Genomic DNA, 27,213 nt, shown 5'->3' with positions numbered 1-27,213 from the left:
CACACACACACACACACACACACACATTTCTATATACCAATCCCTCTTTATGTGCTCAACTTCCAATTTCCATCCTCTAAACTTTATGGTCTTATTTTCCGCCCTTAAGTATCTTGCCCTTGAAATAAATTGAGTCTGGGTTGTTCTGATGTTCCAAGGAATGACTGAAGGCATACATGAAGGGAGACAGTCAGTCAATGAGAGAGGAAAGCCTTAGGGATGTGGATGATTCTTAGGTACCACCTGCACCTGAAGAGCTTTCCACAGAGACTGAACAACACAGTTGTATTTGCTAGACTCTGACTTCCTGAAGGTGGAGTGCCCAAGAGACATTTGAGGCTGATGACCCAGTATGACTCTGGCTTTGGCTCTGAGAACAGGCTCTCCTCACAGAAGAGATTCCCAGCTTGCTCTTCTACTTCCCACCTGTGTGATGAATGTCTTAACTGTTCCAAGTCACCGCTTCCTCATTTGAAAAAATGGGTACGCTAGAATGAGCACCTATCTGGATACTGGAGAGATCCTAATGGTTGCTCTGAGAAGTAGAGGACTTATCATCCACCTTCCTGCCTTTAATGCTGTAACTGCACCTTTCTGTTTCCCTGACAAAGCTGTGGAGACTTTACCTGTCTCATGTTATAAATCACTAGCATAAAGCACCATAGCACCCAACAGGTTAAAAAGCTCATACACACCAGAGAAGGGAAAAAAATTTAAAAAAAAAGAATGAAATTTAAAAAAAAATGTAGAGGAAGCCAAAATTCCTGCCTATTAAACCCAGTTTTTTTTTTCCTGCTGTTGTTGACCTGAATAAAACAAACCTCCATAGCTCCAATGTTCCCTTTTTAAAATAGACTGCTATAAGACAGAAGACAGAGCCTGTGAAAGTACAAACACAGGTAAAACTACCTAATAGCAGTGGTAAGTGTAGATGCCAACAACCAGTTAGATCTGATTTTTTTCCACATTCTTTATTGGTTATTTTATTTATTTATATTTCAAACATTGACCCTCTTCCAGGTTTCCCCTCCCTAAAACCCCCATCCCATTCCCCTTCCTCCTTGCCTCTATGAGGCTGCTTTCCCACTCAACCACCCACTCCTGCCTCATTGCTCTAGCATTCCTTTATGCTGGGGTATCAAGCCTCCATAGGAACAAAGGTCCCTTTGATGCCAGATAAGGCCATCCTCTGCTACATATGCAGCTGGAGCCATGGGTCCCATGGGTCTTTGATGGTGGTTAAGTCCCTAGGAGCTCTGAGAAGTCCTGTTTGTTGATGCTGTTATTCTTCCTATGGGGTTGCAATCCTCTTCATCCCCTTCAGTCCCTACCTTAACTCTTCCATTGGGATCCCCAGACTCAGTCCAATGTTTGGCTGTATTTTCATCTGTATCGGACAGTTCCTGGCAGAGCCTCTCAGGGGACAGCTATACTAGCCTCCTGTCAGCAAGCACTTGGCATCAGCCATAGTGTCGGAGTTTGATGTCTGTAGATAAGATGGGATGGCCTTCAGTTAAGGGATGGGGCCACCCACCCACCTCAATAAATTTAACCCAGAATTGTTCCTATCTAAAGGAAATGTGGGGACAAAATGTAGAGCAGTGCAGCAGACCCTCTGGGCCCCTTTGTCTGCGTGGAACGGGTCTCTAGTCGCGGGTGGACAAAGCATACGATGAATTGACAGACACACACAGGAGAGGTCGTGTGGAATCTGAATGTAATTTGTCAAATCAATCGAGCATCAGACTTTTTATGCAGAAGACAATAAGGAAGTTGGGTGACACACCAGCAAGGTACAAAGAGGTTACTGGATTCTTACATAAAACAGAGGAATGCAAACACAGAAGGTCTAACTGGAACCACCTGGGATAGAATTCATTGTTAACAACTGGGATCAAAAAGGGCTCCACCTAAGATTGCTTAATCTTAGAAGCCAGGGTCAAGGGCTTCGTGCCCTTGCCATAGTTCCTATTTTAGTCTATTGTATAGTCTACCTTCCCCTTAGGCCATTATTGTAAATATGTGTGTATGGGTGTAACTCGGCTATGGTCTTAGAAGCCAGGTGTGAGGTCTTTACTCTCCTAGGGCAAGGGCTTTCACACCCAAGTCATGGTTCTAACTACGTTCTAGGACTGTTGGAACACTGGCGGAAGGCTTTAGCTATGTCAGAATTCAATCTTAAAAGGCACTTATAATAGGAAAATACTGAAAGAGAGCACGTGGATCCATACACTAGACTAATGTGGGAATGGAAAATTAATGTATGGGTTAGAGTGAACGCCAGACTCCAGGAGCGAGTTTCTGTGAAACTCTTTTTGCTTCATGAGCAGCTTTTAGGCATCCCTGCCTGACAAACTGACTCGACCGGAGTGCCGTGGCAGAGCAGAGACTGAAGGAAAAGCCATCCAGAGACCACCCCTCCTAGACCTGATTTTTAGCTCAACCCATTTAAAGGTGGTATTCTGAGAATGATGCATACTGTCTCTAAGGAGAGTTCTCTGACCATTTGTAAAAGCTTAGGGTTCATAGCCTAGGGCTCACTCACACTTAGATGAATGTGGTATACATGAACATGTGAGTGTCTGTGCATGTAGGTTTATATGCAAGCACATGAGGTTCATTCAACATGACAGCAAAGGAAGATACAAGGTGTCTCCTATAACACTACTCATATTAGACAGGATCTCTCACTGAACTAGAAGCTCAGAGTTTCTGCTATGTTGGCTGGCCAGCAAGGTTCCGATATGCACTCATGTGCCTGACAATCTTTATGCAGTTGTTGTGTTTCAAACACAGATCCTTATTTCTGCACAGCAGACAAACTTACTTACTGAACTATCTCTCTACACTGTACATTTAGCTTGAACTAGAAACCTCTATAGCTGAAGAGCAGTGCTCGGTTGTAGTTTTATCCATCCTAGCTTGTTTGAGACAGTTAATTGGGGGTGTTAGACGAGAGTGCGCTTTTTCCAGCTAAGAGATAACTCTGCCTCTCCTGGCATCTGCAAACCTCCCAGATGCTGCATGAGGAGGAATGTGGTTACACTTCTGCACAACTCAGGGAACCTTCCTGAAATTCAGTTTACTCCTGGACTTTTTTTTTTTTCAATTAAGTCTGACCACTAGCATGATCTTCTTTCTGAGTATTAACATGTATCCTTTCTAAATGGTGAAGGGTTCTTTTCCTAATATCTTGAAGTCTACATATTGAAAGTTCAGTGATAGAATGTGTAATTAAAACTGGCCTTTCCTTCTGGGAGACAAATCTTTTTTTATATCATATACACATGCACACACACATACACACACACACACACACACACACACACACACACACCTCTTGATGCAGAGTTTTCCCTATAGGCTTTCTTTCTCCTAATGCAATAGAGTAAATATGTACCAGTTTTACATTAGACTTCTTTCTTTAAAAATTATTTCATATCGAAGTAATTTTGTGATCACCACTCTGTATAAAGGATAAAAATCCCCTAAAGATATCTACATCTGAATTTCTAGAACATGGGGATACTTTAGTTCATAGGTAAAGGGTACTTAGGTTTGCAGGTGAATTTAAAATTGTCAGTCAGTGATCATAAAGGAAGTACTATATACTTTAAGAAGACCTAATGTAATAGCAAATATAGTACATAGGGAGGCAGAAGAGTTTATGTCACAGTGATGATACCATGTGGAAAAGACATGGCATTGACCATAAATACCACCAAAAGCCAAGACTGGCTATGGCATCCATACACTAGAAAAATAAATTGAATGCTTGCTTTGAGCAGGACACCATCAGTAGGGTTTTAGCCAGGAATAGCAGTTCAGACTCCAGCTTCAGACCTGTAAAATAACGAACCTGAGTTATTCTAAGTAACAAAACTTGCAGTAATTTGTCCTCGTAACAAGAGGAAATGGACATAACATTATTCAGTTGTATACTCACATTACACTCACAGAAAACAAGCAAACAGAGAGATCAGCTGTGAGGCTAAGGTCTAGTTGGAGGAGATACATCACACAGACAGGTCAAGGAGAAAAAGATCCTTTCAGCTTCTGTGTTTGAGGCTGAGAGGTAGGACACATTGTTTTCCTTGCTTGGTTCATTTTAAAATTAAGACATGGGGTAGAATCTGAGAGATAGCTGCAAGTGAAGAACACTTGATGCTCTTCCAGAGGACACAGGTTCAATTCCCAGCACTCACATGACAGCTAGCAACCATCTGTAACTCCAGTTCCAGTGTATCCAACACCCTCTTCTGGCCACTGAACTCACTGAATGCATGTGATGCACAAATACGCATGCAGGGAATATATTCAATATACATAAAATAAAAATGAGTAATTTTTTTAAAGTAAGACTTGGTCCATTTCCTCAAAAAACATGCATTCATATGTACTCCAGTATCACTAGCTGATACTTCACAATGGAATCTCTTTATCTATTGACAGTTCTGATTCAAAGACAGTTGAAACAGCATTCAAACTCAGTAAAAGAGAAATAAGTAATAATAGTCTGTCTTTTATGACCACTTCCCATGCCTTCTTTTGGGGGAGCGGCAACTTCTCTGATATTCTAACTAGAATTTCATAATTCTACAGTTTGCATTTCTTTCCTGCTTGCATACACATTTTAATTCCTGTTGAAAAACATAGGAGAAAGAAGGCCAAAGACATCGTTATGCTTCCTTGCTATCAGGTCTTGCCCAGTAAACTCACTCTTAGAGAACTCACAGCAGCCAGGAGCATGACCCACTTCCTGTGTCCCACTGGGTCTTCCGTAAGCATTCATCTGTTCAGAGTTCCAGTTCCCCATGAATGGAAAAGGTGAGCTCTGAGAGAGAGTTATGTGACTCATGGGTCTCCTTCATTCTGACACAGCCGAACAGGAAAATGATCTCAGTAATAACATGTTTGTCTGCGCACGTGCTTACATGCTTACTGCCAACAGAAATGGCAGGGAAAAGCAAGGGAGGGAAGGAGGTTGAGAAAGAGGACAAGGAAAACAAAGGTATTTAGAAACATTTTGAGAAAGGAATGTTGAGGCCTTTGCAAAGTATTCATTCTGAAATGTTCTTACAAGTCTATAAAACAAAGAGTAATGAAGAACACGGCTCAGTCTCTGCAGATTTAGAATACACTTAAAGCTGAGCTTGCTGGGTTTCATTTCCCAAAGCCTTGCTCTAGTGCAAGGGATGGGCTAATGCATTGTTAAGAACACTCTTCCGGCTCTGAGCATCATGCACGGGGAAAAAAACTGAGAAAATCAAACTGATGGCATGGCCACGATGAATCTAGTTAGCTAGGCCTCGGTGAGTGGGACTCTGCCTCCACTAAGAGCAGACCTAGAAGGTAGGACTAAACCCAGCAGGGTTAGCGCGTGTCCATGGAGATGCTGGCCATCCTGTTTTTAAAAGCATCTGCTCCTTTCTAAAGGCCATGCGAGGCCGCTGCTCAGACAGCCAAACTGAACAGATTCTCTGTGTGTGTTGCTATAAGGACTCTAACCACCAGTGGAGCAAGGACGTGGAACTGATTCAAGAGAAATATATACCTTGCCATTTTTGTAGTCCCTGTTTTTTCCTGTCTTAAACCACAGCTGAGTGATCAGTGAGTTGCTTAAGCCCAAGGCAAGCCCCCCCACCCCATTCACTTTCATGTTCTTTTTTTTTTTTTTTTTTCATTTGATAGAGTTTTTCTTTTTTTTTTTTTTTCCATTTTTTATTAGGTATTTAGCTCATTTACGTTTCCAATGCTATACCAAAAGTCCCCCATACCCACCCACCCCCACTTTCCTACCCACCCACTCCCCCTTTTTGGCCCTGGCATTCTCCTGTACTGGGGCATATAAAGTTTGCGTGTCCAATGGGCCTCTCTTTCCAGTGATGGCCGACTAGGCCATCTTTTGATATATATGCAGCTAGAGTCAAGAGCTCCGGGGAAGTAGACACTTTCATGTTCTTGAATGTCTCAAAGAGGCAGTCATAGGATAGGTTCTTTGTTTTCTTACATGCCTCCCTTCCCTTTCTTCCCTCTCCTCTCTGCTCCTTTAAGCTTCTTTCCCTCCTCTGTCTATTTTGAGCCCCTTTCTTTCTTTCTTTCTTTCTTTCTTTCTTTCTTTCCTTCTTTCTTTTTTTCTTTCTTTTATTGGATATTTTCATTATTTACATTTCAAATGTTATCCCCTTTCCTGGTTTCCCCTCTGGAAATCCCCTATCCCATCCACCCTCCCCCTGCTTCTAGGAGGGTGTTTCTCCCACTCACCCACCCACTCCCACCTTCCATCCCTGGCATTCACCTACACTGGGGCATCAAGCCTTCACAGGACCAAGGGCCTCTTCTCCTACTGATGCCCAACAAGGCTATCCTCTGCTACATATGTGGCTGGAGCAATGGGTCACTCCATGTGTACTCTTTGGTTGGTGGTTTAGTCCTTGGGAGCTCTGTGGAATTCAGTTGGTTGATATTATTGTTCTTCTTATGGGGTTACAAACCCCTTCAGTTTTAAACCTGTCTCTTTCTTAAGTCATTTCTTTCTTATTTTCCATCCAATCTTGCTCTCAGGAAGGAATAAACATATTTGTTTCAGGGTGACATTAGGGGCACACCTTCCCTTTCTGAAGACAAATGACATGTTAAAATTTGTTTATCTTTGTGCAATGAGATTATGATTAATTTTTAAAATTTCAAAAGTTATTTGAAATAGAAAGGTTAACACTATCACTCATCACCCACATGCACAATTGCTACATCTCTAGGGAGGGATCCATTGGCTAGGGCCAGCTCCTCTGTATCAGGTATAGACTATTAGGACAGTTACTTAAGCTTCTATGTCTCCATCTATAAGGGTTAATATTATTATATTAACTGTCTCTATCAAATAGTATAGCAGCTCATAGAGGGGGTTTGCATTATGCACAGAGTACAATATATGTCAATTAGAAGGGGCTTAGTGTTATTCATATATTAATTATATTAGAGGAAGTCAGAAGATAATTATTATCTTCGAGACTTTCTTTCTGCCATAAGTGAAACTAATGAGGTGGCATGTGGCAGCTTTGATAGAGAGGCCACATGTAGAAGGATATCAAAAGAGACAAGAAATGGCATGGCAGAGGAGAAAAATGAACCTGGACCCAAGATACAACTCAAGTTAGTAAGGAGAGGAAAAGGAAAGACCTAAATGAGGAGAGGCAGTAGAGGGAGGGGGAACAAGAAGGAAGTAGGGGGAAAGGGAGGGAACAACAAGTTGTATGTCACCAGAAGTTTATCTTCTAATAAAAACTTTTAATTGTACATCTTAATAACTTGATAATTTACTTTATGGAGATTACATAATCCACATGCTCTGATTATAACACACCTAGGAACTATTATGATAATACATTATGCAATATTGCTGCAAGTTTAAGATAGGAAGAAGTTTCCCCTCACTTTGATACCTTAAGATATAATCAGCCTTATGGATTAAAGAGAGCACTCAAGCAGGAATGTTGTGTTGCTTAATTGTTAAATGGACATCCATATGCATTTAAAAAAAAATCCATTCAGGACACATTTACCAGACTTTCAGACTGATCCCTGTGCTAAGTGAAATATACAGAGTCCTGTTTGACCAGATAGTTCCCATGGAGACCATTCAAGAAGTTCCTCAGTATAACCTAGGAATTACAAGACAGAGGAGCATGCCATCTCTCAAAACAGAGAAGTAACTTTGTGTAGAATAAAGGATACATGAGGCCAAACAGTTTCTATTATCATGAAACAAATTTAAAAACCCTTCTAAGAATCACATGGTGACCTTGTACAGTTGCTTGCTCATTTGGGTTCTGATGTTAAGGGGCCTCTTTTAGCAAATGTCCAGTTTGATCAGGTTTGGGGATACCCTTTCCCCTTTAATGGAAGGCTCTATGACTCTCAAACTCGTTCATAAAGACCTATGTTAGGCCTCTTTCTTAATTGAAACCTTCCTGATAATGCCAGACATACTTATGACTTACTTTCCTTAGCTCCAATGAACAGAGAATACATTTTTCTTTTAGAATCTCATTTCTCTTCAACTTCTTAATGTGCCGTTCTAGTTTTACCTGTATTAAAGCAAACAGAATTTTGATGAACTTCCATCTTGTTCTATACTTGCAACCTTGGATCACTAAGGAGTATATTCTGTCTTCTTTGTCTTTCTTTCTTTCTTTTCTTTTTCTTTTTCTTTTTTTTTTTTTTTTTTTTTTTTTGACAGGGTTTCTCTCTGTTACTATCCTGGAACTCACTCTGTAGACCACACTGGCCTTGAACTCAGAGATATGCCTGCCTCTACCTCCTGAGTGCTGGGATTAAAGGTATGGGCCAACACACCTGGCTTTTGCCTTTTTTAAAAATATCTTTATTTTTTAAAGACTTATGCATTTTATGGGGATGAGTGTTTCCCCCCTCATTGGGTATGGATATCTGATGCATAGCTGGTGCCAAAAGAGGCCAGAGAAAAACCATAAGATCACCTGGACCTGGAGGCACGGACAGCTCTGAAATGCCATGTAATTCTGGGAACTGAATCCAGGTCATCCACAAAGCAGCAACTACTCTTAACCACTTAGTCATCCCGTCGACTCCTGCATCTGTATTTTTAGTATTAATTATTTCTAAAGGCTTGTGCAGGTGGGCGGGGAAAGACATATTTTCTCCATCTCCCTAATATTTATTAGCTGGACCGGAAAATTAGAGTAACAAGACACATTAAACAGGGTTTATTAACACTTGTAATATGTATAGATATGGGAGAAGCATATTTTAAGGGTCACACTTTGCAGATCATATGCCATCGGATAAAAGAGTAAAAGATTATGAAGACGTGTCAAAAGGAAATGTATCTGTTCTTTTAGGGGTGGTGAATTAAAGAGAGTAAAATACATGGTGGAAAATAATGACAGTTTAGGGTTGTATATGCCTAGCTGAGTGCTGCACAGTAGAGGGAGAACGCCTGCCAAAGAGGAATTTATGATTTTATCCTTTGTCTTTAGACTAAAAGTGGAAGGCACCAAGCTTTTGATATATCTTCCATAGCTTAGTTACCTCCAGCTCAAAATAATCTGTATGCCAACATGACATATATCAAAGAGGTTAGCTGCTACACTATCAATTATTGTTTTAAACTTAATGAGTCATAAGTACATTCTAATCTTGTTTATGTTTATGAGAAACAGTAGAATTGGCAAGTATGACAGCAAATACATCTCTAAAAACATTTTTCCTACCATACTCCACTCTGTTGTGTATTTATGTGCATTCAAGCGTATATAGGATGTATTGCTATAAACCCTTGGCAGGTTTACTACAAGTGATAGCAGATAACATTTTAAGAAGTAGCAAAGAAATGAAATTGATTAGGCATTGCCACTGGTAAATCTCAAATTGAAGCTGCAGCCAAATAGAAGGAAATAATCAATTTTGCAGTTCAGTAAATCACCTCCTTTGAGAGCTTACAGGATCACAATGGGTCAATATCATATGGTGGAAGTCCATTCTAAGCGCTTTCTCTCTGACTGGTTCACTGATGTGACCATAACCCTTCCTAAAGGTGTTTGCCAATATTTTCCACTCACAGTCCCTTACCAGAGCCTGGTATGGTCACCATGATGTAGAAGGAATGGAGTAGGGAAGGGTGAAGTATATAGGACATGGTATATGACATGGGACCTATGATATCTGTGGTTAAATTTCAATTCTTCCAAATATTATTAATAATATCTCAGGAAAAACTATTCAACTATTAAATCCTGAATTTCCTTTCTGAGACCAGAGTAACAAAATGGATAATAGGATTTAATGAAGGGACAAGGTTTATAGCAATGCCTGGCACAATTCTTACAAGTATTGATTGCTGTTAGCTGTCGAATGAGTATCTTTCACATCCTGGTGTTACCCTTGATTAATGTAACTTTGTGAAAATAACAATCTCTGTGCCACTGGCTTTTACTTTGTTTGTTTGTTTGTTTGTTTGTTTGTACAATGCATGGGTGGAGAGTGGTTGTGCAGATAGATATTTCTTTTAAGAATCTCACACAAAATGAAATATACCCTTATAAGAGATGGCCATGTTACTTGGGTATGTTCTTGATGCCCAGAAAACAAAAATATCACTGAGAGTAAGGTAATGAGCAGCAAGTCTTCCTGGGATAAAGAGTAGAACCAGGGAAGGAGCAACATGACCAGCTACTTCATCCAAAGAAAACCTTCAGCCCATGAGTTTGCATTCCATAGTAATTCCGCAAGTCCCAAGGAGGACCAAAGACACCAGGGACTATGCCCAGATCTACATGTTACAGGCTAAGTTTTATAGCAGTCAGACAAGAAGGCTGTGGTATTTCTGTTTAAACTGACAGAAGTGAGGCTTATATTCCCTCCAAGGAGAGCCACGATTTATTCCAAGACTGTATAATGCAAGTATGTCTGACACACTATTCCTAGTTATTGATGAAAACTCTTGTCATTCTTAGTGCTTGCCTCTTTTATAAAGCTCTTGGCACTAGAACTCATTTACCCGAAGCATAACTGACCTGTGCTCCCATTGCATCTTACAGAGATCTTTATTGCATAGGCCACTGCAATCACCTCCTCCCAACGCTTTATCTCCTACTAAAATGTTCCCAAATGATAGGATGAGAATTATGTCTCAACTTGTCACTAGGGTACTATTCAGAACTGATAGTGACAGCTAGAAAAACACTAAGGAGAAACTGGATGGATACCTAGTGCTCTCCAGGCATGATGCCTGCAACTTGTCAAGCAAGTAAACTGTGTCTTAGCCTGTAAAATGAAGATGATCATTATACCTACCTCACTGAGCTGTGTGGAGTAAGTGAATTCTTGTTGTTTTGTAATACAGTTGAGCCCATAGTAAGAGCTTAGAAAATTAACTTACTAGAGCCAGATGTATTTCCTACAATTCCCTTTAAGTTGAGAACTTTAGTTGAGGTATGTCGACACTAAATTCAACGATGAAAATGTTTTCAAACAAGTTGAGTGCCTTGCAGAAGTTCATAGACTATAGAGGCAGAGAGTGAGTTCCTAGGGACAAGATAAGACTGGGAAGCCTTCCTGGATCCTAGGGAGCTACAGGTGTCCCCAGTGTCTATCTTGATTCTCTTTGCATTGGCATCAGCATTTCTGGCCTGGGATTTGGCAGAGTGGAGAAAAGTGACTAACTGATTAAGCCACTGTGGTCCTGGCATGGCCCAGATTCCTGGACATTCTCTCGAAGTTGCCTCTTTGGACTAGTTTGGGGCAGGATAGCGATAGGATCCCTGGGAACTAAGTGCAGAGTAGAATTTCCTGTTGACTGGAATTACCTGAGTTACAGCACATTCCCCAAGTGTTCTGAATCAGATATCTAAGAAGAGGACTTGCTTTTTTTTTTTTCTTCTTCTTCTCTTAAGCAAGCCCCATGATTTTTTTTTTTTTTTTTAACTATTAAGGAAGTTTGTGAAACTGTGCTTAGCAGAAACTGAGACTAGACTTGGGAGTGATGACCACCCGCCAAGAAGCAGTTACTGAATTTGACCCTTATGTGGTCTGCTCTGCCCGTCCTCCCTGGTGCTTTGTAATCCTGAGGACTCGTGGACCATTCTGCGGTGTGCTTAGGGACCAGAACAGCTGGAGAGAGTGGAAGAGCTAAGTTGGCTTGCTTGATCTTGGCTGCATACTCACTGGTGTGTTTTTGCTCTTGTAGTTTTCTCCACAAAACATGAAGCAGTCTCGGGGACTTTGACACTAACCCCTCACTAAAACTCCCTTTCCACCCCCACCCCCACCCCCACCCCATATCCGTACCCAGAGAGCAGGCTGAGCCTTTTCCCAGAGGAAGCTCTGGGAAGCAAAAGCAGCGACTGTAGCTGAAAAGGAACACTTGAGCTTCCCAGGCAGCAAACTAGCTCACACAGCCCTGCCCAGCCTGGCATCATCAGCGGGTGGAGTGCTATCTCTCCGGGGCAAGTTCCTTGGGAGTGTCCCTTCTTCGTGGACCCTGCAAAGTCTCCTGTTCTCCAACAGATGTTTCTCCCTCAGCTCTGAACTCAGAACACCCACCTGCCGGCTGCAGTGCAGGGTCTGGAGCCTGGATGCGCTTTGGCTGAACTGAGCCCCTCCAAGCAAATGCAAGCATCAGCATGAGAGGCTGGACTTTAGCCCAGGTCTGTCCTCACCCCGGGGGGCCACCCGCTTGGCTCTGTTCTTCAGTGAGGAGCCGCTGCTCACTTTCCCCCCTGGCAAGTCTTTGTTCCAAGCCAGACATTGCTCGGATTCTCTAATTAACTCCCTCCACACCAAAGGGGTCCGGAGGCTGGGATGCTCTGAGAGCATAGAGGATGCTGACTCTAGAGTGGGAGTCGGAAGGACTGCAAACAGTGGGTATTGTTGTGATTATATGTGCGTCTCTGAAGCTGCTTCATTTGCTGGGACTGATTGATTTTTCGGAAGGTAAAGTGGTCGCTCCCAGTCTGTGCGCTTGGTCAGGTCTGGTTCCGAACTGGATACAAATGCTGCAGAAGTTGCAAAGGCTTAATGTCCAAAGCAAAAGTTTTAAAATATGCATGCTTGACAGAGAGAGCAGCCTAGCACCTGGACAGTTCATTTCTGTTTACCTGGAAAGCTGATGTTGGGAGGGAAGGCTTTTGTAGTCTCCTCTTTCTGTTCAAAACCAATTATTTGGGTATAGGGTTGTTTATGGGTTAAATGTGTCATCCTGAGTGCTTGCTTTTGGTTGTCAAGTTCATTTTGACTACCACACCTTGAGTTCATTAGTGATCCCTCCCTCTGGAGGAGTTTTGAATTGTGAGGGAAATGTTGTGTTTGCCTGTCATTAGTCAGGAGTTGCTGGGGTGGAGCTGGGTCGTTCATTATGATATAAAATGGTGTAAAATGGAGTTAATGGGTGCTCAGCAAAACGGTGTGTTAAAGATTTAATTTGCATGTGTTTCATTTACATTCCCCAGTGAGCCACCTTAATCATTTGTCTCCTGAACAGGGAACAGCACACAGGATAGCCAATGCTTCTGATATTTTATCTGATAAGAATCTAAAGTCAATTTTGATATTGAAATACTGGCTACTCAAAGAAAAAAGTTGATTAACTTTGCTTATATTATTTGAATATTCATGCATGTATATATACATATATGTACATACGTACACACACCTACTTATACAAGGACACATGTACACACATACAAATATGAGACATCTACTGAATAGCATACTTTGAAATAACATACTTTAACTTAAACCAACTGATACTAATTCTTTATACAAGCTCTCATTTTTTTTTCTCCTCAAGTGAAAGAATATAGACGCCAGGATCCTTGCTCATATTTCTTCCAACTATTTGTCTGCTGAGCTATAAGAAGTCATCTCTCACATGGTATATGATAAGGGACATAGGAATATTTAATTTTCCACACTGTAGCATAATCATTCTAACTTCAAGGCTCTGACTGATAAGATGACATCACCCCCACTTATATCTATTACACATGCTGTTTCTCATAGTATGTTAATATTTATCAGTATAGCAAAACCATAGAGTACCCCCTACAAAATAGGTTCAATAATATTGTTAAATCAAAATCTTTCCGAAGATTTTAGGCAAGAAGTTGGTTTGCTAATTCTATTAAACTTCTAATGGAAAAACATTGCATAAGTAAAATTTTCAGTATGTTAAATAAGTTTTTAATTCTCTTTCAAAATTCTGACTCAATAGACTAATATGTCTTATTTAAATACAAATAGAATAATTTCAAATTCTGAACTTAGAATAATACGTGTTGATATCATGTTAGTTACCTATTAATTTTTTGTTCTCTGGATGTGATGTCCTCAGAGTCACCATATTATGACCAAGGGGTCTTAGTTTAAAGCTGGGTACCAAAGCAGAGAAGCACCATGGAAATATTTGGGGAATATCAACCTTCATAACACTGTAAGACATTAAGTAGTTCTTCTATCATTGTCAATCATATTATAGAAAGTTTACAATTGAAATTCTCAAGCTAAAGGCCCTGGCAATGATTCAGATTTTAAATCAATTAAATTAGTTTGTTGGCACTAAAACTTTAAATTTGAGCTTCAGAATTATGCTAATAAAATTATAAACTTAACTTTTCCTAATAGAGTCAATATATTTCGAGTTGATTTGAAATGACAGCCTTGAGGTTGATATCGAAGTTATAGCGATACATATACTTGAGTCTTTCTATGGACTCATAAACATCGTTATACCTATACATTTATATATATATTGTGTGTGATGTATAGTAATCTGAGGTAAATTTGAATTCAGTGAAGAAGCCTTGATTATGTACAATGCCACTATATATAACATAAGACCCAAATTCATTTGGTATGGATCAATCCTTTTGTTCTGAAATAAGTCTTAAATGATGTTAGTCCAATCCAACACTTAGTTTATATAGATAATAAATGAAGTTATGAAGAGGTGCATGAGTTGGCAAAAACCAAACCATCTGGGAGCAGAAAGAAGACCAAAGGGAAACACTTCTGAGTGCTACAAAATGCTTCTCTTACCACAACTGCTGTTAGTGTACTGCCCTCTTCTCACAAATGTAAAGAGAATAAATAAAAACATTCACAGGGAGATTTTTCTAGTCTTGAATTGGCTCCTAAGACTTATTAAATCATCAGGGAGAAATATACCCAAAGAAAATATGGTCATGCAGCAGCCAATTGATTCATACAAGGCTTGGATCCCAACCTAAGCATGGGATCCAAGCATGGTAAAACTCCTGGCCCTCACAACAGATTAGGACAACACACCAAATGGTCGCCTAAGCATCTTTCTAAATTCTGCATCAAATTTTACCATCATTGGCTTATATCCCATGATAATGAATGATAAATCCATACAGAGACCAGTGATGATGAGACTCAGGAAAAATATGACAGCTGTAGCTGGGGCTTTCTACATAGACTTCTTCAGAATATGACAATAGCTAAGCAAAGATAGAACTGACTGGGCCTTATAATTACCAGCCAAGTTGTGGATCAAGAAAAAAAGTGGCTAAAATTAGAGCCATGAGATACCATATTCATTCTTTATACCCGTAAATACTTAAAAGCAGAGAAGTACTGATATGGTGGCACATGCCTGGGCACTCAAGAGAAGATGCAGGCAAATTTCTCCAAGTTCAAGTTCAGCCTGATCTCCACAGCAAGTTCCAGGACAGCCAGAGCTACATAGAAAGATCCTGTCTCAAAAACCAAACCAAGCCAGGCGAGGTGGCGCACGCCTTTAATCCCAGCACTCTGGAGGCAGAGGCAGGTGGATTTTTGAGTTCGAGGCCAGCCTGGTCTACGAAGTGAGTTCCAGGACAGCCAGGGCTACACAGAGAAACCCTGTCTCAAAAAAAAACAAAAACAAAAACAAAAACAAAAACCAAACCAAACCAACAGATATGCCAATGCAAATTGCAAATCATTCACTGAGATTATAATATAAATAAAATGGCTCATAATAATATCTAATTTGTGAGGGTCAGTCATAGATGCACTTGTTGAGATACTATTCTTCTTTTTAAAATAGTCTTTCAATTTTGACAAAGTTAAAAATATCCCATTTCAATGCACTATTTAGGAATCAGAAGGTTGTGTACCAATAATGGAATTTGGAGAGATGGCTCCATGGATAAGAGTACCAACTGCTCTTTCAGAGGACCAGGCTTAGTTACAACACCCACCTACTAGCTCAGAACTGTCTGAAATTCTAAAATGTATTTCTAACCTTCCAGGGCATACCATTCATGAAGGTGGTACACAGGTATGCATACATGTAAAACATTTATGCAATAAAATAATAACATAAGTAATGAAGTATTAATATAATTATTAGAGATTTTATACTTGGCCACTCACAAAGAAAAGAAATAGTGAAAATGTAAGATGGGTATAATCTCAAACTTTAGTATGTCGTTGATATCATATTGCATTCTTAATGCTGGATGTTTACTGTCCTCTGTTGAGTTTTGATTGAGATGACAGGATGCTGAAAGTGAAAATGGATGGAAGACTTCCCTCAGAGAATCTTACAATGTAGTAGCAGAATCATAAAGAAGATAAAAAGAAGCCAAATTCTGAGCATAAACCTAAGCAATGTTCCTTTGAGGCAGAAATGAGGTGGGAATTTTTAAAGAGCTCTCTGGGAGGGTTTTTCAGGAAAAGATAAGGCATGGGGCAGGTTTGGAGGGCGGGGGGACCTACTGCACAGCACCTAAAAGGGGAAATCAGTCTAGCGGTTCTTCAGAAAATTGGACATAGTTTTACCAGAAGATCCAGCAATACCTCTCCTGGGCATGTACCCAGAAGATGTTCCCACTGGTACTAAGGACACATGCTCCACTATGTTCATAGCAGCCTTATTTATAATAGCCAGATGCTGGAAAGAACCCAGATGTCCCTCAACAGAAGAATGGATACAAATTCTCAAGTTGGAGAATGAGGGACAAGAATTCCTGTTTGAGCAAAGAGCTAAGGCTGGATTCCTAAGCCCAGATGATGGGTGATTTACATGGAATTGGGAAAGGACTGCTTATAGCACACTGAGCTGGAGATGATAAGGTTACCTAACATTGCTTCCAGTTATACATATCCCCTACTCCCAAAGAGCCATTGGCTCTAACTTTGAAGAAATAATAGAGGATAACAAATAATTCACAGAGATTATAGAGAGAATAGGTAAAAGTCTATTTAGAACAGAGGAGCTAGCTAAACGATTTATAATTCACATGAGAGAGAAGATAAAAGCCCAAAGAATTATTTTTTCTACCAAAAAAAAAAAAAAAAAAAAAGCTCAGAGCTGGCCTTCAATTTCCAGTTACTGAAGAAATTCCCAATTAATGCAATATCTGTGGCCTGCAGCTGTTATAAACAGCACTTCTTTCATTTCAAGGAAACTTTGTTTTAAATATCTTACTTATGAGATAAGAAATGTGGAAGACTCAGCTCATAGTCCTTGGTATAACAGTTCTATGGAGGAGAGGCTGAAAATTTCTGATAGATAAATCTGACGTCTTTCAGGACCTTCTACTGTTCTTCCCAGTTTAGAAATGTTTCTATAAGAAAGTAGAGAAAAACCCAATGGTAAACCACTTTTGCCTCAGCCTTTTCTAAAAATGACTTGTATTAGGACATATGGTTTTCAGCAATTATGTCATTCATTATTTCTTGATTATCTACATTATGTGTTCTGTATGATCCCCAGGATTAAGACTAATAGAAGATCACCTCTCCCCTTAATGAACTCTTACTTGAAACTGGAGATCAGGTAAACACATTGTAATATATCATGTACTATATCATGGTAAATCTACCCAAGCAAGATCCAGATTGTAGCTAAATCCAAATGGAAGATTCAGAAACATTCAAAGTTGGGCAAGGTAGAATTTCCTTTAAGCTTTCTCGCTATTGATAAAGAGAGACCTATCAAATTTATATGCAAGGAAGGTGCTTAAGCAAGTACTATATATAAGGCAATGGGTGACATAACATTGTGGTGGAAGCACAAGGACCTGGTGCACCATATGGGGTTCCTGCAACAACAAGAAGAATGTGTGACGAGTTGACACAGACTTATTTCTCCTTGGTTTTGATCATCCACAGTGTTTAGCACAGTTTTACACACACACACACAAACACACACACACACACACACACACACACACACACACACACACCACAATAGCATGAGTATAATTTGCTTTGTGCACTGAGTGCAATCCAAAACCTCCAATGCCACTTTCAAGTGTCCATGGCAACCTCAGAATTGTGGATTAACTGATTACAATTTTGATGATTTATTTTTCTGATAGTGAGATTTCATAGCAAAATCCCTCACACATTAAATTTTTGTGAAACTTTAGAACCTAGAAACCTAGGATATAATTTGAGCTGAAATATCTAGCTGTGAGCTGCGGACTCCTGACTCAGATGGACTTTGATTTGGATGGGAAAGCAACCCATCCATTTCTGTAAAGTGGAAAGCATTTTTAGATTTATAGCTGCAGTTTAACATATATGCACGAAGCACCTACTGTGTGGAGGGGAATTGAAGACAGCAGGATATTTCCATGTCCTTAAGAATCTTTCAAATTGCTTAGAGAACAAATGGCTCATGAACAACTTTGGCAAGATGAAAAAATGTCTTGCTGTACAAAAAAAGCAAACCTTCTAGAAAATGACAACAGTTCTCCTGCCCTCTTCTGGTTGCTAGATTTCTGAGTGAAGGGGTGCTTGAGTGAAGGTGGTAATATTTGGAACCTCGGGACTTAATAGATTTAAGATTTTATCAGGTAGACACTGGTGTGAAAGATAGAAATATCAGTTATAAATTCTTATAAATGGCAACTTCTTAAGCTCTCTTTTGATGGTTAAAGAACAATAAATATTGACATGAACAATGAATAGGTCTGTGAAGTAGTTAAATACCAGCTGTCTTCCCTGGACTTGGCAGACTATTCCAGGCTCATTTGCCTTGGAACTATGTTTCCATTTTACCCATTTTCAGAGAGCATTTCCTATCCCATTCTCTTGAGAAGAGCTGTAGCCTTTACTGAAGGGTGAGGGTAAATATAGAAACCAGGAGTTTCTACCACTCAGTCCCTTGCAACAGTAGAGAGCATCAGGGGAAACATACCTGTGGATGAATAATTTGAGGGAGGTCATTGTTCACTGGAGAAAGATGTGGTGCACGACACAGGAAATGTAGAGCATCTTGTTAAAGAGTGTATTAGAAAATACTAATGGGGTTGGAGTCTGTAGTGAGAAACTTTGAAGAGGGTTTTAGGAAGTAATGCATTGGTCTGTACTGTACTTTGGTAGGAAGACAGAATGAATCTCCTACAAGTTTTCTTAATCTCATCCACAAGTAATGAAAAGTGAACAAAAGTGAAAGCTGTAATTAGTAATGAAGAGATGGCTATTTGTTGGGTAAACGAATATTCATACTTTCCTGATTGAAAGATTCTGTTTTTAACCTCAGTTCATTCATTTACACTTCAAATGATATCCCCCTTCCCAAAATCTCCTCCATGAACCCATCCATCCTTCCATTTACCTCTATGAGAGTTCTTCTCCACCCACTCATCTACCTCTGCCTCACCACTCTAGCATCCACCTATGCTGGGCATCAAGCCTCCACAGGACCAAGGGCCTCCCCTCCCACTGATGCCAGAAAAGGTCATCCTCTGCTACATATGTAGCTGCAGCCATGGGTCCTATACTCTTTGGTTGGTGATTTAGTCAGGGTGATCTTCATATAGCCATGGAGATACATCACTAGACTCTGATATTCATATCCTGTGTAGTGTCTACATTCCTCATGAGAAACCCAACACAAACTATGCCAGGCTAGCTCCTGCTTGATTCCAGGACTGCTTGTCCAAATCAAAGAAGATAAGAAAGTGAGGGCAGGGAAGCCTGAAGGGTTGATTTTTAAAGCCAATTCAATAATTCCGTGCAAATTGCTATATTTCCTGAATGAATTCCAGTTCCTTTCTCTTTAAAATGGGGGAGAGCATGCCTTCCTTGTCTCCAAGATATTGTAAAGAATGCAAACCAGTTAGCAAAATACTGAGTTTTGCAGCTCATCCCTGTGCAGAAGCCCACGAGCACCTCTCTTCTATGTTGGATAATATGACCTGTTCACATCCCAGGGACTAGGCCAATTGGGCTCAATCTTCACATGTATCAAGACTAATGAGACAGCCTATGAAACCACAAACTCCCACATTCCACTCTGAGTTTCTGAATCAAAACTTGTCCAAAGACCACAATTCAACAGCCACTGAGTTATTCAATAGTTCTGAAAGACCAGACCATCTGAAACTCTAACAAGATCTCCAAGTGTACTGAGGTCCTTTATCTGTTGAACTTCACTCCAAAGTTTTTAGTGACCATATTTTTCCATTCTAAGTGTATTGGGTTTTGTGGGTCATATAGCCTAAACCAACTTTTCAAGACAAAAGTGATTAACCACAATACATAAACAAATAACTAGTACAAAAAAGTTTATGAATGCTTAAATTAGAGTTCCACAAAATCCTTGTATACCATGAAATACTTTTTAAAGTTGTTTTTTAGTCACTTATATATAAAGCAATCCTTATCTGGTATGCAATATAAAAAATAAAAACTAGGGTAGATTTGGCTTACAGTAGTAAGACTATCCTTTGTTTATCCTGTAAACTTAATAATTTTGAAGTTCTTAGACCTTTTTGTATAACTTTAAATTCAATATTAGAACATCAATATTTCTGTATTAGATTTTAAAGTCTTTGTAAATATTTAATATCTATGTTATATTTTATAATACTTCAACTTTATGGTGTTTTTCAGTATTTGAAAAATTATATAATAAAAGCTTCACATACAATGGGGCTCATATATATACTATTCTTTTTTTAGGTTAGAATCTTACAAGAATAATTTTTGTGAGACAATATATATTGAATTCACTGTCTTGATGTTTATATAAGCTGTGTTTGTTTTGTGAAGAGATTGTAGAAATTCACCTGTTTCATTGGCATGTGGGGAGTTTTTAGGTATTTGAACTCACTGTTTTATCAGAACAGCACTGATGGACACTGTCAGTGCTGTTGATTAGGGGATATTTTGAAGGCAAGAACTAAATATGATGTTGAGAAGCTCAGAACTATTGGCAACTGGTGATTTCAATATACTGTGTCTTAGAATTATACTACTAATGCCATTTAGTAGTATAATTTGGAGGTTTAACTCTGAGCAGGCAACATCTCCACTGTAGCTTGAAAATGCTCCACCATTTTCCTTCCTTCTTAATTAGAATGTGCTTCTTTTATGAAAAGGGCTCAGCTTTTTCTCAAACATGAAACCTAAGCCATCAATCCGGGCAATAAGAAAGAATTAGATTATTTGCTTTTTAAAAGACAACATTTCTAATAAATAAATTTACAAATTTGCTCATCTCTAAAAAATATTATTGTGAAATTATTGCTTTGCATAGTCGCATAAATATTTTCTATACGTTAAGGAATGTGAATGAAGCCAGACATGGTGGCGCATGCCTTTAATCCCAGCACTTGGGAGACAGAGGCAGGCAGATCCGTGAGTTCAAGCCTGAGTTTCAGGAGAGCCAAGGCTACACATAGAAACCCTAACTCAAACGAAACAAAACAAAACAAAACACAAATCACAACAACAACAGAACAAAACAAAAACAAAAAGTGAGATGAGACAATGTCTCTTTTTAAGTGTCACCCAAAGAAGGCTGTGTGTGAACAGCCACATCCCTAGCTGGTGGATTTGCTCATTGTGAGGTGGTTTGTCTTAGGAGGATTGTGACCTAATCACTGATTAGTAATCTGCTGAGTGCATGACTTAATGGCATTACGGCGGAGGTTATGGAGATATAGTGGCTGTCTTCAGGAAGGAGGACATGAGAGGCATGCCCTCCTTGGAGGCTTCTCCTTTCCTGGTCCCATTCTTCTCATAATCCCTACTCCTTGGCTTCTGAGTATCTTCCTTTGTCACGTGCTTCTACACGTTGCCATAGGCCCTTAAACATAGAGCCAGTAGACAATTAACGGACGTCTCTTAATCCAGAACCCAAAGGGAACATTTTCTCATTGAAGTCAAGTCCTTAGGCGTATACCAGGAAGATGAAATCCACACACATATACCCAGGCTCGTCACAGGTAAGGCAATGGGGCATCTTACTAATGACACAAGAATCATACGCATTTGGAGCAAGAAGGTACAAAAGCGCATCCAACCTCTATGTTGTAGGTTCAGATAAACAATTGACTTATCCAGAGTCCTCTGTGAATCTTTGAAAGTATTTGAATAAAGGAAGGACAAGACTAAATTTAGAAAACATTAGCATTCTTACTATGGATCCACAATAAATCGTTAAAGCATTCTGAACCTTGTTTATATTCATATACAGATCTTATCTGTATCATCATAGCATGTTATCATTATAACACCAGTTTTTAGAGAGTTCTGAGCCCTGACCATGATTTTGAAATGAAAGATACACCCTCAACTTGTTAGATAGCAAGTCCACACTAAAGCTTAGTGTTATAGCTCAGATTTTTTAACCAGCCCACAAGTGTCCCATCTTTTGTACAGTTGTTGCTGGCAAAATACTAAGCATCACAAAAAAAAAAAAAAAAAAAAAAAAAAAAAAAAGTTGCCAAGAAACATAATGTGAATTTGCTGAGTTTGTGGATGTGTGTTTGTACTTATCTTAGAATCAGTTCTGCCATATTTTAAAGGTTAGTAACCATCTTGTCTATCCATTATCATATACAATGCAATCAAAGATACAAGGAAGTGGTCTAGCTGATATGCTGCTCAGTGCCAGAACTGGTATCAAAGTGGAGTCATTAGAAGCTGGAGTGTTTAGTTGCGGTGTTTCTTACTGCCTTATTCTAACATTTGACACAATGCAGAGACCTTTCTTCTAAATCAGTGATGAGTGAAAGTATGGACTAAAGTATCCTAGTGTCATAAAATCAGGATAGTACATTTCAAATTGAGTTCCAAACTTGACTTCATATAGTACACAATTAAAGATATGTGACTTTATAGTTCAGCCAATTTGTAGTTATGAATAACCTATCCGCAGAAAGTCTCTAATGAATAAATGAAAGAATGTCAACAATTTTGCAGCAGTGATATAAGCTAATGATGGGATTCTGGATTTAAACAAATTACAAGGGGAAATGATAAAACGATGAGAAGCCAGGCACACCTGACTGAGTACGCAAATGATACATCTGTCCTTGCTGTTTCCAGCATCTTGAACGCCACTGGTTCACTGAAGGTGAAATTAGTACAGGCTTCTAAACATCACTTGACTGAAAACAGAAGATTAACTCCTTCCCACTCCTGTGAAGGTTTAAAGAGACCCAAAGGGAATCAGTCAGATCATTGCCTCACAGACAGCAATTACAGAGCGAGCACTCTTTGTAAACGTAGTTCATTAGAATATTGCAAGAGCAAAATCTCAGACTAAAAGTTTAATGTGCACATAAGAATACAGCTTCAGTGTTGTGCATCCCTGCTATGATGAGTCAACAATAAAGCCAATACACAGCTTAATATTTTATAGAATTTACTCAAGAAAAAGTGGAAAGTCAGCAAAGAAATTCTGAAGCTGAAAAATCTTTGTAAGCCACAGGAATGACTTGCCTAGTTAATATATTTCAAATTCACAAATTTGCCAGTAATGGGGACTGTTCCTGTCAATGGCTTTCTAAGTCTGTTTGAGAAAAATTTCCACGATATGGATGTCCTTATCCTACTGTACCCAGAGGTGCTTAAGCATGCTAGAGCTGTAGGTAAAAGTTTAAACTCTGGTATAAGGTTTTTACAGAAGGTATTCACCCTCTTTAAAGATGTTTAAGCTCGGCAATGGAAAGCAGTGTGTGTCCAGTGGGTATGGATAGTCAGAGACCTTGAACCATGGCAGCCCTATAATCAGTTCCCTGCTCTGAGAACTTACACACTTTCAAAGGATATTAGTGGTGGCATTTCCTATGGCACCACATTCTTTCCTGGAAAACTTACACTTTGTATTGCAGAAGAGTGAGTCACAGAAAGACTGCTGGTAAAGGCAGCATAGCAGGACTTCTGAAATGCCATGTGTTGCATAGAAACACTGACAGAGTGTCCAACAGTGTATGAATTCAGAGACAGCAACAGTGATCTGAAGAGATCCCCAGGAATAAATGGGCTTTAGGGAAGAGACTAGAACCCTGGCTATTCTTCCTTTCCTGTATGTCTTAAGTCTGCCAAATTTAAATTTAGGTAAGGTCTGTTTGAATAATTAACTATGGTAATAAAGGATGAAGATAGATCTCATGAGAAGGGTTAAATTTAAACACCCAGCCTTGATGTTTTCTGTCTACTTCTCTTCCTTACAAACAAATGTTATTTGGGTACTGGTGGCACAGACCTTTAGTCCCAGCATTCAGAAGGCAGAGGCAGGCAGATCTCTGAGTTTGAAACTACAATAGTCTACAAATCAAGTTATAAGATAGACAAGACTATATAAAGATACCCTGTCTTTAAAAAAAAAAAAAAGGGATCATCATCATCATCATCTTGAAGTAAACAAATGAGAGATTTCTAAACTTTTTATTTTAACATAATAATAAGACCTTACTATAAATTGCACTTGCTGCTGTCCTCTGTCATCATGAACTACTCCACAATAGATTCTCTCCTTCTTTCAAAGGGCAAGAAAATTGATGTTTCAAATTAATCAAAAGCACTTACTTTCATGGTAGCAAATAAGCACTTTAAGGACAGTCAGAACTATGTTGCCCAAGGACAATAAACACTGTGAGCCTCAAGCCTCCATAACAAATGTTCAAATGTTCGTCATAACTTTCATCCAAACATTGAATAACTGTGAAAAGCCAACAGGAAGTAAGATGAAGACCAGAGGATTCAGTGAATTATAACACAGAGATTGATTGTACTTAACTTCAGCTAGAGTACATTTGTTTAAAAATCAGAGCAATAGTTATTTTGCTGTAATCAGCACATGAATTATTGCTATTACTAAGAATGATATCTGAGTAACTATATGAATTGTTGAATCATTTGCATTAAAATAGTTTTTTTGATAATTTTATACATATATGTAATATATGGTGACAAACCTTCCAACTTTCTCTTACCTTTCTCCCATGCCTGGCCTTCTCTTTCCTCCTTACACGTTTCCTACCTAGATTTATGTATTTTTCTGTCTGTGGTTGTGGTTTCTGTTTTGTAACTAAGTTTAACCAGGACCATCCATTTGTTGATTTTGTGCTGCTATTCACTACAGTGTGGTGGGCTCATAGGAGAATAGTCAGTCAAAGGAAATGACCCTCCTTCTCCCAGAATGTTCCTTGTTTACCAATTGCTCACCAGTGTGGTATGGAACCTTTAGGTAGTTCTCTCCTCTATGCCTGGCTATTGATAAGTCCGTTCTCATGTAGATCATGCACAATCGACCACAGCAGGTGTGAATTTGTGACCACAATTCCTGTGTCACACACGGGTTCAAGGAGTGGCCAGAGCATTGTGCACCTCTATTTTTCTAATTCAGTGAAGCTAGTTCTGCAAACAATGAAATCTATTTTGCCAATTTCAGGGCTTCTGTGGCCTTTTACATTCTGTCAGGATCTTTCACTCCCTTTCCACCATTTGGGGTGGTAATATATACCCTGTGCCATTATATGTGATCTGCTTTTTGATTATGATTTTATAGGAGATTACAGTTAAGAAATTGCATGAATCTCAGGTGAGACTTTGGACTTTGAATCAAGTGTTTGGGGCTGTTATAGATTATGAGGACTCTTGAATTGGACTAAGTGCATTTTGTATTATGATATGGCCAATGAATGTAATGTGGTTATTTGACTAAAAATGCCCCCCATAAGCCCATATGGAGTGGTTCTATTAGGAGGTGAGGCCTTGTTGAAGAAGTGATCACTGGAGATGGGCTTTGAGGTCTCATATGTGCAAGCCATGCTCAGTGTGTTGCTCTCTTCCTGCTGCCTGACAATCTGGATGTAGAACTCTTGACTGCTCTCTGACATCATGTCTGCCTGCACTTCCCACTACTATACTTCCCACTATGAGGATAATGGACTAAACCAATTAACTGTGAGCCAACCCCAATTAAATATTTTTCTTTAAAAAAAAAAAAAACAATTCCTGTGTCATACAGAAGATAGCATTTCTGAGCCTTCCTCTCCATCCTCCATCTCTTACATTCTTTCTGCCTCCTCTTACACAGTAGTTCTCTAGCCTTAGAGTGATGGTATAAATGTCTTACTGAGCACCCATGAGCACCTTGAGCAGTTATAGGTCTTTGTATTCATTATTTTCCAATAACAAAAGTAGCTTCTATGATTAAAATTAAGGAAGTATATAACTATGAGTACAAACATTAATATCTAGAAGTTAGCTTGATACTATGTCAGTTTAACTAAACAAAAGTGTAGAATTGGTTCACACCTTCAATTCCAGCACTCAGGAGGCAAAGACAGGTGGATCTCCAAGTTCCAGCTCAGCCTGGTACACAGACTGAGTTCCAAGGGGGTGGAGGAGCCAAAAAACAAAGAACAAAACCCAAAATCCAAAAACAAAACAAAAACACGTCCAACAACCACAAATGAATTCTCCCCTAGAGCTTATCACTTCCTAAGCCAAGGGTAATTGACTGATATTGACTGAATGTACTCCATTGGGTATGGATTCCCACTTAAGGAGCAGGCCTCAAATTAAAGAGCTATTGCTTATTCCCATAACAATTATGCAACTATTCTATAAATGTGCACATCTTGCTTGTCAGGTTGGCATTATATATTTTTCCTGATATTGTATTTTTAAAGTGAAGAGTTTGTATTCATTGCAGGTGAAAAAGATAGATGTCATAATACCAGAACATATAGAAATACATTTCAAAACACTGGTCCATGAAATAAGTTGCTTCAAATATCAAAATATACTTAGAAAGTATAAAAATCTTTAATATAGGATTCATATGCAAGATTAAAAGTATTCAAAGTCCCAGAAAGAACTTACTAATTCTCTTATATGAAATACATGACTCCTCCTTATTATCAGAACCTTCCTGCATCTTAATAATTTGTCATTTGACTTAACAAACCATTGTTTACAAAGATTTTAGTTTATTCAAGATCTTGGGGGGTTGTTTTGGTTTGGTTTTTGTTTGTTTGTTGTTTGTTTTGCTTTGGGAAAGCTCATTGCTGGATTTCTAGCATATCATACTTAATCAGTCTTCAGTATCAGCTGATTTAATAAGCACGTTGAATCAGAGCATCAATGATTATAGACCCATCTTTCAGAATGATTTATGTCTGAGGAGCCATTCTCTGCTATGGTGCAGTCTTTTCTGCAGCATTGGCTCTACGCATAACACTCATAAGAGACAGAATAGGAACTAAACCCATGTATCCAGACCCAAGATAACAAATAGACTGAGAAATTTCTCTATTGCTTTCCTGGCAGTGCCTAATTCTGCCAAAGTGCTTCTAAAAAAGTCATTTAACACTAACTAGGCCAACTATGCCCACTTTCCGGATACTGGTTTAATGCTCCATATGGCATAAGTATGATCATTACCATGATTACACTTGACTATAAAATGCT

At 39.2% G+C, this 27,213-nt stretch overlaps 1 protein-coding gene across 11 annotated transcripts in view; it reads left to right on the top strand.

The window, feature by feature from the left end:
- Kcnip4 (Kv channel interacting protein 4) overlaps nt 1-27,213 on the top strand; it is a 1,135,620-nt gene that overhangs the window by 913,229 nt on the left and 195,178 nt on the right. For 2 of the 11 annotated variants that reach the window (XM_030254922.1, XM_030254921.1), the window contains exon 1: nt 8,198-12,185. The exons of 7 other annotated variants lie outside the window; for them this stretch is intronic. Coding sequence is in view for 2 of the 4 variants with exons in the window: in XM_030254918.1 (XP_030110778.1) it covers nt 12,360-12,471 (112 nt within the window). In the remaining 2 variants the exon portion in view is untranslated. Of the gene's footprint in view, nt 1-8,197; nt 12,472-27,213 lie in introns of those variants that run through there. 2 more of the 11 variants (XM_030254918.1, NM_001199245.1) reach the window with 2 other exon arrangements.

The sequence above is a fragment of the Mus musculus genome, chromosome 5 (genome assembly GCF_000001635.26).
Source record: "Mus musculus strain C57BL/6J chromosome 5, GRCm38.p6 C57BL/6J".
Taxonomy (NCBI): domain Eukaryota; kingdom Metazoa; phylum Chordata; class Mammalia; order Rodentia; family Muridae; genus Mus; species Mus musculus.
This window is presented reverse-complemented; position numbering and strand designations above follow the sequence as displayed.